The following is a 12,052-nucleotide window of genomic DNA, read 5'->3' as shown; positions in this document are numbered from 1 at the left end:
AGGCCCACCAACAGAGGGGGAAAGTGAGACAACCTTTACCAAAGAAACTGATCGTGAATGCAGTAGAGCCAGACTGGGGAGCTCATTTGGACCACCTATAAATTCCAGGAGTGTAGTCTCTGGACAACGAGAGACAACGAAAGGAAGGCTTGGTGTTCAGGGCCATCGGGTCTGTATGGCATTCATACATGTCCTCCAAACCTCAGTAATACAGGTCTTCACAGACAACACAAGAGCCATGCAATAAATACATAAGCAAATAAAGGATGACTGCTCCTTGCCCCTTTGCTTGGAAGTCATCAAAATTGGAATCTGGTGCAAACAGATCAGGGTATTGCTGATATACCTTTGTCTCCCAAGGGTCAGGAACAGCCTAGCTGACCCCCTGAGGAGGTAATCCATAATTAACCACAAATAGTCCTTGCAGAGCTCTGTTCCAGGAGCAACAATCTGTCTTTGGGAATGTTCTTTAATGGATGTGTTTGTCGACAAAGAAAACACCCATACTCAGAACTTTTGCATCAGAGGCCTGATCCCCAAACCAGTGGCACAAATGTTCCCCCTCCTGCAGTGAAAGAGAAGTTCTGTCTCTTTCCACCAATTCCCTGATTCCCAGGATGATTTCCAAAGTCAAGCAAAACAAGGCTGTGATCTTTCTCATAGCTCCATAGCAGCTGATGCCATTTGGGCTGACTGACTTCCCATACATGGCCATTCAGTGTCTGTTCCAGCTCCAGACTACCTAGATCCCACATCACACTGGACAGATGCTCCATCAGGATACATAGTGACTGTAAGAGACTGATGGCCAGGAAAAGATCTACCAAGAAAATGTGTTCTAAATGGAAGAGGTTCTCCATATAAGCAGCCCAGCCCAGTTAGTACTTTAGACAAACCCCAACATCAAAGACCCTGGATTATATAATACTCTAGAAGCAGGCCAGCCTTTTGTGAAGCTTGATTAAGGTGCGTCTTGTGACAATTTTGAATAGCCCCCTGCCTGTTCAGTCATATCCGATTTTTTTCTCACCTAACATTATCAAAAGTTTCTCCCACTGGATCCACCCTGCCTGAGATTTCAATATATTTCTTCTGAGGCTCATGAACCCTCCATTTGAACCTGTCTTGTAAACCAGTCAGCTTGTCTGCCTTGTTCCCAAAGCTGCCCTGCCTGCCTCATGGCAAAAGAAAATACACACATCAGATGTAGCCAGGAGTTATTTATTTTACAGGCTGAGTTATTCTATCCCTGTCCATTGGGTAGGATGTTCCAAATATTAAGATATCTCATCACTAAGGGTGTGGCACCTCTCTCACCAAACACCAGAGCAAAAGCAGCATCCACTGCCTAATTGAGGGACTGGCCAATATTGAAAAGTTGCAGGGCACCGATATGGAGACACCTACTAACTGGTCGAGCGCTCGGCCCTGAACTTAGACATGGGGGTCAGACGCCACATTCAGGGCAGCAAGAATGGAGTCGCTATTTCAGCGATACGCTGACACTCTTCATTCCCACCATCCTTATAGGATACTCCCAGCCATTCCCCTACAGCAGGTTCCACACTGCCTCACTCGCGAAGAAAAATTTCTTGCCCTATAGCAACTGTGGCTCTTTCAGATACTGTAGTCAATGTGGATCCCATGACCTGCCCTCCATCCCTGCTTCTCAGAGACCTCAGATGACATGGGCCTCAGACTGTGAGAGGTGAGGGAGGGTTGCAGGAACCCTGCCCTTTTTACTGACACATGGGCACTTTAGGATTCACAGCGGCTGTACAGCCCCAGTGGACACTTCCAGATGAAGATATAGATCCCATGTTGCTGTACAGAGGGACCCATGCTTACAGCAACATCATGAAGAAGCACAGTTGCTGAGGGGTTAGAATCTGTTCCTTATGTTCAGCAAGTGATTCTGAATACAAAGAATAAAGAGGTCCAAATCAAAGTTTAATCCCCTACTCTCTGATACTTACTTTGTATTCAGAAATACATTTTCTGATCTGCTAAAGCTAATTGTTCTTTCTAATAATGGCGAGCTCCTGGCTTTGTTTCAAGGCAAAGGTTCATGCAATTAAATCTCAGCAGCAGAGGCCTACAAAATGGGCACTAAAACCTCACTTGGCATGTGACCTTCAGCTGAACTACTTCATTAAGCCTACAAGCTTGGAGAAAATGTTTGCTGAATAAAGTCATTCCTAATTATGTGAAAATGTCAAAGATTTGTCCGTCATCCTTTTTACCCCTTTCCTTCTAATGCTTATTATGTCTCTCATGAGCTGCTAACATAAAAAGCCAAAGCCCTATTTTTGTAGGATACTGCAATGAAAATATTCCCGCAATATTTTGCCAAGTAGATCAGTGCTGCTGTGTGTAATATTTCACATTTCTTACTCATCCCCCCAAGGTTTTAGCAGGAAGGTCATGAGTAGTCATCAAGTTATGATTATTATACTTAGAAGTAATAATTATTTACATTGGTTGCTATCAAAACTTTCTGATGCTGCCTTTTATAACAGGACAGCAACCACAGTCTGAGCGTTTACAGTGTCCTCTCTACTTATCATCATCATCATCATCAATAACCGTTGGCTCAGCGCCCTCTGCTTATCCTTAAACATAAAGGAATACTGCCAATACTAGCCTAATGAATCTACCTACCTCAGGCAATCTAATAGGTTGTAGGAAGGACTGCTGTAGATAGCATTGTATAGCATTATTAATTATGTTGTGCAAAAATTGTACATGATGTACATGTTAAGAAACAAAACAAGAAATAATGTCCCTGTCCCTTAGAGGTTTCAATCTGACAAATGGTTTAAAAGAAGATGGACAGAATGGGCCCAAACCTGTTCACTGACTCAGGCAAACTCCCACTGAACTCAAGGTAGTAAGATCTGCCTCTTGATGAAAATAACCTGAGGATGTTTGGGTAAAATGAATAACATCTAACCCAAAGCTGCACAATTAGCAGCTGCTCCTGAAAAAGTTCTCTTGATTCATTTGCTAAATTATGTAATGGGATTTTGTTGTTACTTCTTGTTTTATTTGAACATAAAGGGACTAGAACAAAACTAAGGTTACCATATTTGACCTTACAAAAAAGAAGACTCCCTGACAGGGAATGTCTCTGTATCGGTGATCTCAGGGCATGTTCCCAAGTTCCCATACCTGGCCATCACACCAAATGCATCAGGAAAAAGGATTTAAATTTCACAGGGTTTGCAAGGGGGCAAGGCAGGTAGCTGATCACCTGGATGCAGCAGAATGCAAACTGCAGAGCAGAATGGCTGATTGGGAATTGTGGGCCTCTTTCGGGAAACCAGAGGTGTCCACGCTGCACGTTTGTTGGCAACACGGGAAGGGGAAAAGACAAAAGTCCTTTGTGGAGCTGGAAGTTTGTTGTCAACAAAAATTGCTGTTTTTTCGTAACAGAAGTTGTGTTGCAAAGTGAATACTCACATGCTTTAGTTGACAAAAGGCACTTTTCATTGACAAAACTTGCTGGTTACGGAAATTAAGATAAAAAAAGGGAATTGGTAACTACAAGCTAATCTGGTTACACTGTTGAACTTCTAACAAGATATAAACAGGGCCACTCATGGGAGGGGCAAAGGGAGCAGTTGCCCCAGGGCCTGGTGGTTCAGAGGGTCCCAGGACTCCAGTCACCACCACTGTTACTCTGGCTGAAGCCCTGGGTCCTTTAAATCACCACTGCAGTACCACTACGGAACCACGGGCAGCACACTCCAGACACCACGTGGGGGAAGAAAGTGCGGTCTGGGCCATGCTGAGGACCAGCTGCTCTAGCTCTGCCCCTTCCTGTCAAGGCCCTGACCCTTCTTGGGGGATATGGAGCCTTCTCCCCCCACCATCATTTTGCCTAGGGGCCGGGTGAGTCTGTCTTCTTGCCTGCATATAGGCAAACACAGATAAATACACTTAGCATCTACCCTTGATTTCTGCTACCAGAAGCGAATGAGCAGATGATTGCTAGTCTAATGCATCTCTTGGAAATTCAGATGTAAGTAAATTATTTGATTACAGTTGTAATACCTCCTGTTAAGTTGTTATGGGCCAAATACAAGCTCGCTGGTTTATCAGTGTCATGCTGTGGAGAGCCCAAAAACCAAAAAAAGCCAAAAATTGTGTGTCTTTGTGTAGTTACTGAGAACAGTGCAGATCTGGCATATGGGAACTCTGTATGCACATCCTAAAGCACAGCAGAGAAGACCTATAGGAGGAGGTCATATTCTGATCAGAGCAGAGGACCAGATGGTGTGTTGTGGTGAGGGGCAGTGCACAGATCTAGTGCACCAAAACCCCATGTGACGGAAGCTGTGAATGTTTTCTGACATAATTTTTGTGGGTCATGTCTGAACAACTAGTAGGTATTACTGCCTTGTATCTCTCTTAGCTGTCACTCGATAATGAGTAGGACTTCTTCATGTCTCCCTCCTAGTTATGAGTTTCTTGATGGCTGATCAGGCCGATTCTGGAGCTGCAGATCTTATCAAAGAAAGGGAAGGTGTTGGTAGCTGTTGGAGAGGCACGGGGCAGTTTTTGGTGCTCTTTTTTTCTGCTCCCCCATCCTTATCTACTTTACAGCAGGACCTCTTGAATTGCACCACTTCCTCACTGATTACCACTCTCCACTGGTGATCGTCTTGGGCAAGGTTCTCCCAAGTGTTGACACCGATGCTGCATTTTTTCATGTGTGCCTTCAGCTTGTCCTTATATTGCTTCCATTGGCCCCCAATACTCCAATGTCTTTGCTCCAACTCACAAAACAGATATTTTGATAGATGCTGATCAGATATCCGACTCGTGACTAGTCCAATTTAGCTGTTGATGAACAATAATGGCTTCAGTTCTGTTCATATTTGACTCTTCCAATATTCATGCACCTGTCTTCCCTAGAAATAGTTAGGACTCTCCTGAGGCAGCGTTGATGATATAGTTCAAGTGCCTTCAAATGACACTTAATGAGGTTTCACATGAATACAGTAGAGTTGGAACAACCACTGCACGGTATACAAGGAGCTTTGTCTTGGGATAGATGTCATGGTTCTCAAAGACCCTTTGTCTGAGGCAGGCAAAAGCAGAGCTTGCATGGCTTCGATGATGCGGGATTTCTGTGTCAATGTCAGTTTAGCGGAAAGATGACTTCCAAGGTATGGGAAGTGTTCCACATGTTCCAGCAGCTCTCCATTGGCTTCAATATATGGTACGTGAGATTCTCTTGAGGGATTTCAATGCCAGGTTGGAAGAGACAGAGAAGTCTGGCAGACTACCATTGGTAAAGAAGGAGTTGGCAACAGCAGCTCCAGTGGAGTGCTCTTCCTTATGAAATGTGTGGAACCCGAGCTTGTTATCACAAACACCTTCTTCCACTAGCCAAACAAATTTAAGACTTTAGGGCAACATCCTTGATTGAAGAACTGGCTTCTCATAGACTATGTCATTGTCCGCACTCGGGATGAGCGTAATGTCTTTCTCATACATGCAATGACTAGTGCTGGTGACTGCTGGACCAACACCGCTTTATTCGATTCACAGTGGTGATTAGGATTGTCACCATATGGAGAAGTCAGAGGAAACAAATCCAGAGAAAGATCAAGTAACAGACTTGAAGGACTGTATCTGACAAAGTGACTTCCAGATAACATTCCAGAGGAACCTGCCAACAATACACCCTGAAGAGGTAGAAGAATACTGCTGTCAATTTATAAATGCCATCATTGGAGTTTCTGAGGAAACCATTGGCTACCAGTCCAGGAAGCATCAGAACTGGTTTGATGAGAATGATGTGGAAATTGAATGTCTGATTGATTGATTGATTGATTGATTGCATTATATACATGCCTCCTGAAAATCTAGAGTCCCAGCATTCAGTGCTGTGAAGCATTAATCCATGACTCCAGCAGTTTATATGCTATTGATTTGGAAAAATTGTGTCAAAATGATATGGTAATGAAATGCAAGATGGTAATCAAAATAACATGCTTTTAAAGGCTTATGATGCACAAGTGTTGCCTGTCCTCTGGCAAACCAACAAACTTTTCCAAACCTTGGAGTAGTAAGTAGAAAGATAAAAATATCAGTCCTTAACCTATGCTCAGATGTGTATTTAAGTGCTATAACCAACAGTCCTTCCTTAAATAAAAGAAATTCTCAGTGTGTGAAGCATTTGCAGTGGATGATAATAGCTATGAAATATGGGGTATCCTAGATCTTCAACTGACACACGTGGAGGCTGGAATCTTTAGTGATGGCTTGGTCTGTTCGAGCAGTAGCTCAACCACACCCTACAAGTACTACTCATTCACTCTCCCTGATGAATGAGCACTGAGATCCTTTTGTGTTTCCCCTCCATTGTAATCATCAGCTTCTCAGGGGGCAGTTCGTGGCCCAATAATTACCCTCTAACTTCCTGCTAAATCCCTTGCCCCAGTTTGTTTACCTTTACTCATGACCATTGTTGCCATATAAGGGGTTGTTACTGATCACCTGGCTGCCTCGGTCACTGACGCCTGCAAGCTTCTAGTTGTGGTGTTTTCCATGTGTGCCTCAGCTGGCACCTACCAGGAACACTTGATGGAACTCTCCACATGAAATAGCATTCTTTTTGTAGCCAGCAATAAATTATTGTCCCAAACTCTCAATGTATTTATACAGGACATTGTGTAATATTGAAATATATAACATAATATAAAATGGCCCCTTTTCATCTTGAGAGACAGTGGTTAGCAGCGATGGTGAGGATCTATGGTCAGTGTTTGAGTCTGCAGCTTCTCTCTTGGCTTATCTGTCCAATACTGCACAGTTGGTTGCAATAACTGCATGTCAGTCTGTTTCCAAATTCTTGACGGTAAGAGGTTTTCTTTCTAAGATGAAGTTCTTTTGCACGGCTTGCACATGTACTATCGAAGGATGATATGCCCTGCCATAGCAAGCATCACCAGGTATTTCGATCTGTTGATGTAGTTTCCCAGTATTTTGGATCAACGTTGAATTTTTTCATGGAGTTTTTGCATGTATCCTTGAATCTTAGCTTTGGTCTTCCTCTTGTTCTCAACCCACATGACAGTTTACGGAAGAGGATTTCTTTGGGAAGATGTTCATCACCCATTCTTCTCACATGACAAAGCCATCATAGTCTTCAACTGTTGAGGATCACTGTGAAGCTGGATATGCAAGATCTTGACAGAACATCTGCATTTGAAACTTTATCTTGACAGTTGATATTCATAATTCTGCGGAGGCAGTGAATATAGATACTGTTCAATTTTTCGTTTTGTTTCCAGTAGGTGGTCAATGCCTCAGAACCATATCTCAGGATACTCAATACACATGCCTGGTAGCTTAGTATCTTTGTTTTCACTGTCACCTTAGGATTCTTCCATGCTCATTTCATAAGTCTGCCAAATTAGTATCTGCCTTGCCAATTCTGATGTTCAGTTCTTCATCTGTGGATAGGTTTGTGGTTACAGGAGAACCAAGGTAACAGAATCATTGAACCACATCTAATGGGCTGCTATCCAGAATGACATTGGGTCACTGAGCTATACCGTGAGTGAATACAACAGATTTCTTCATGCTTATGTCAAGGGAAAACAACTTGCAGGCTCTGGATAGGGAATCCATCATTGACTGTAGCATGTCTTCATTGTGAGTGACAATAGCTATGTCATCTGTGAAGAGGAGTTTCCTGATGAGGACTTTCTTTACCTTAGTTTTGGCCTTCAGTCTTGCCAGGTTATAGAGAGAGCCATCTAATCTTGTGTGGAGAAATACATCACTGCATGAGTCTTGAAATGTGCAATTTAGTAGGACTGAGAAGAATATTCCAAAGAGAGTAGAGGCGAGAACACACCCTTGTTTGACTCCGCTGTTCATTGCAAACAGTTCTGATGTAGATCCATCATATTGCACTGTTGCTTTCATGTTTTTGTGAAAGGATGTTATGAGCTTGAGTAGGGTCAGTGGGCAGCCAGTCTTAGTTAATACGCTGTATAGTCCTGATCTACTAACTGTGTCAAAAGCCTTTAAGTCCACAAATGCTATGACTAATGGCTTTCCGTTTTCTCTGCATTTGTCCTGTAGTTATCAAAGTGAGAAAATCATGTCCATTGTTGACCTGCCAGCCCTGAAGCCACATTGTGTTTCTGGATAGACTCGATCTGCGAGTTTTTGCAGGTGTTTGAGAATGACACAGGCAAATGCGTTGCCTGTGATGCTCACTAACGAGATTCCTCTGTAGTTATTGCAGTCACCCTTGTCGCCTGTGTTTTTATAATGAGTAGTGATGTTTGTATCCTTCGTGTCATGTGGGATGTCATCTGCTCTCCACTTTTTAGGAGTAAATCATAGAGGAAGGGCAGAGCCCTGTTTGCTTTCAGGACTTCAGCTGGAATTCTGTTATTTCTTGGTGTTTTTCCATTGGCGAGAACATCGAGAGCTTGAGAAAGTTCCTTCTCCTTAAGTTCTGCGTCTAGCTCAGACATTTCTGGAAAAGTTCAGATGAGGTTGTCGAGTTCAGGTCGTATTGTACGCTCGTGGGAATAAAGACTTGAGTAGTGTTCCGCCCATCTGACATCTGCAGTTTTTTGTCTGTGATCACCTGTCCATTTAAATGCTTCAGTGGCATGACTTTAGTAATGTTTGGTCCAAGTGCTTTCTTCAACCCATCATACATGGTCTTCAGGTCGCCGAAATCAGATATCTTTTGAATATTATAACAGAGGTCAGCCCAATACTTGTTCACACACCGCTTGGATTCTCTCTCTGAAGAACAGATCTTGCATGTTGAAGTTGATCTCTTGTGCCTTGAGATGGGTTCTGTAAGTTATTCAGATGTGCCTTGTTTTTTCTTCAAGAAGAGGTCTAAGAATGTCAGCATTTTCATTGATCCAGTCTTTGGTCGAGAATTTACATGTTCTAAAGGCAGATTTGGCTCATTCGTGTATTGCATCTCTCAGCATGGACCATGTTTCATCAATGGCGTGTTGGTCAGGGTTGTGTTCCATTTTGTGAGTGAGCTCATCTGTGAAGACAGAGCATTTCAGTGCATCTCTGGTATTGAAGGTATTGTTTTCTGGCTTATTGCATTCCTTTGTCATACAGAGTTTCTTTGGGACAATTTTCGCTCTGTTGATGATCAAGGTGTGATCAGTGTCACAGTCTGCACTGTGCTATGTGCAGGTAATGTTTACAGTGTTGAGATGTTGCCTGCATACTAGTACAAAGTCAAGTTGATGCCAGTGACTGGATCTGGAGTGGTGCCATGAAACCTTGTGACACTCTTTCAAGTTTAAAGAAAGTATTAGTAATGCAGAGCTGATTCTGAGAGCTAAATTTGAGAACCCTTTGACCATTTTTGTTCATTTTCCCAATACCGTGATAACCAAGGCAGACGGGCCAGGACTGATGGTCATGTCCAACTCTATCATTGAAGTCACCAAGGATGTACAGTTGCTTGCCAGTTGGAAAGGAGTCGATAACTTTCTGAAGATTATAATAAAAGCAATCCTTGTCTTCGGCATGCGACGCCAACATGGGTATATAAGCACTGATGATATTGACATATCCTGACTTGGTGCAGAGCTTCAGGGATACCATACATTCAGATTTAGCTGTGGGTGTATTGATAGATCTCAGCAGATTGTTCCAGATAGCAAATCCAGCTATGAAGAGGCGGTATTCCTCTGAACTCAAGCCCTTCCAGAAGAAAGTGTGGCTGGTTTCTTCCATTGGCACAGCATCTGCCAGCCTAGTTTCCTGGAGAGCAGTGATGTTGATGTTCCATTTGTGTAGCTGTTGATCTATGACTGCTGTTTTGCATATGGACATTATGTATAGAATGCAATTAACACATATGTCCACATAACTGTGTACAGTATACCTTGCACTGTGACTGCAGTGCTTGTACAGTCATATGTGCCTGATAACATAAGCAACCTGATGTTTCTTGAGCAGTATTTATGTCTACTAAATTATATGTTGAGAATAATCATCAGTTGTGTTAAATAGTGATATTGTGTAATTAATAAGTGTTTTTTTCCTGATTTTTCTGTTACATTATCCCATGCCTGGTGACTAGCCTAAGAGCTTCTGCTACATCCAGTTTGGTTTCATTGTTTAACTAGCACTATATTCCTAATAGGTGTGTTTTCTTTTTTAAATTAGAAGAGATCTTGAAGACCCACATAGCACATTGGTGGTCTCCTGATGGCACCAGGTTAGCATATGCAACAATAAATGACTCTAGAGTACCTACTATGGAAATTCCAGTCTACACTGGCAGCCTTTACCCTACTGTTAAAACATATCATTATCCAAAGGTAAGGGAAAATATAAACACCCAGTTAATGGTTTTTTTTAATTTCACTGTTTTGTTTCTAGCTGACTCTAGTATGATCATGTATAACAGGACATATTCATAAACATTGCAATAAACACAGAGAAGATCATTCATCTCCCATTGAACTGTTAAAATGTGGTCCTTACTTTTACTGCCTCTAAAAATACATTTTTTTCTGTAACTGGTATTAGCCATTCACAAATTTAAAATGAAAAAGTAAAATCAAACATCTTTCTTTCTCTTGTACCTTGACAAAATCAGTTGCATTTTGATGCTAGTTGGGGCATCATTACATCTGAGAAGTTTCAAGCCAAATTATAGTTGTGGGTTTTATGCTTTTGAATCAAAAGGGCAATCAGGAAAATTTAGTTCTTAGACATTCCTGTAAAATTCAAGGTGGAATAATAGTCAGGATAGATAAGATGTGCCTACACAGCAAAGTTATTTCAGAATAACGGCTGCTATGCCAAAATAATTTTGTGAGCGTCTACACAACAAAATCACTATTTCAAAACAATTTGAAAATAGCAGATGGCTTATTTCAAATTCTGTAAACCTCATTCTATGAGGAATAGTGCACACTCCAAAAGAGATATTTTGAAATAGGGGCCGTATAGACAGGGAATAGGGGCTATTTCAAAATAAAATATTCTGGAATAGCATATTCTGAAATAACACTGTTGTGTAGACATAGTATTTCAGCTTCCAGGGGCTCTAATCTTAAATAGGCTCCATTGTGTATGGACACACTATTTCAGATTAAGTTTTGCTTATTTTGTGGCTTCCCTGTATTGTGGGTACATTATTCGGGAATATCTTCTTTTGGAATAACAACTCCGGAATAAGCTATTCCAGAATAACTCTTTAGCATAGACATACCCACAGTCTTCTGAGACACACTGCATCTTAGTTTTAAGAAGAGAAGGTGGATGGAAAAGGGCCAATCGTATTGCTTTGCAGAGCCCTGACGAAGACTGTTGTTGAAGGTGAGCAGCACCTGTATACATTTCCAGCCAGTGGAGATATTATTACTTTCTGCTTCAGTATAGTATGCTATACTGTACTGCAGAGCTGCTTCCTGCAAACAGCTCAGTTTGTGTGGTGAGTGAGCCCCTGAGCTCTCACATGCTAAGCCAGGTTGAAGCAGCCATTTCTGAAGATGGGACATGAGAGAATATTGAGATGTTGCAGGAAACGATTGTAGGTGCCGATGATTCAAGAGAAGATATTCTTTCATGTAAATCAGTGTTTAACCATTGTCCAATATGGCATGAAGGGACACCAGGCCATTTTCAAATAAGGTATCAAATTCAGTGCCTGGCCCTAGTTGCTAAAGATACTATGACGTTTTTCATAAAAGTAGCAGATTATTATCAGTGTTTTAGCCATATTTAAATTTGGGCAGTTACACCCTACCATCCTACGTTCCTCATGCTTCACTGCATGCTTGTTGTTTTCTGTGCACTGTTAGGATATGTTTAGACTGCGGGTGCTGTTTTAAGATCTATTCAGTAAAAGGTTATGGCTATGAATGTAAGGTGTTATTTATTATAAGATATATGGTAACATAGTCTCATTTTTAATTTCTAGGCTGGAATGGAAAATCCAAGCATTTCTTTGCATGTCATTGGTTTGAATGGACCTACCCATGATCTGGAAATGACTCCCCCTGATGATCAAAGAATGAGG

The 12,052-nt window shown here is 41.9% G+C and overlaps 1 protein-coding gene across 2 annotated transcripts in view; it reads left to right on the top strand.

Annotated features, from left to right (window-relative positions):
• The window catches only part of DPP6 (dipeptidyl peptidase like 6), a 612,774-nt gene that overhangs the window by 523,055 nt on the left and 77,667 nt on the right, over positions 1-12,052 (top strand). For both annotated transcript variants that reach the window (XM_074986299.1, XM_074986298.1), the window contains 2 exons: positions 10,189-10,343; positions 11,954-12,051. In XM_074986299.1, coding sequence (XP_074842400.1) covers positions 10,189-10,343; positions 11,954-12,051 — 253 coding nt within the window. The remainder of the gene's footprint in view (positions 1-10,188; positions 10,344-11,953; position 12,052) is intronic.

The sequence above is a fragment of the Carettochelys insculpta genome, chromosome 2 (assembly GCF_033958435.1).
Source record: "Carettochelys insculpta isolate YL-2023 chromosome 2, ASM3395843v1, whole genome shotgun sequence".
NCBI classification, from domain to species: Eukaryota; Metazoa; Chordata; order Testudines; family Carettochelyidae; genus Carettochelys; species Carettochelys insculpta.
This window is presented reverse-complemented; position numbering and strand designations above follow the sequence as displayed.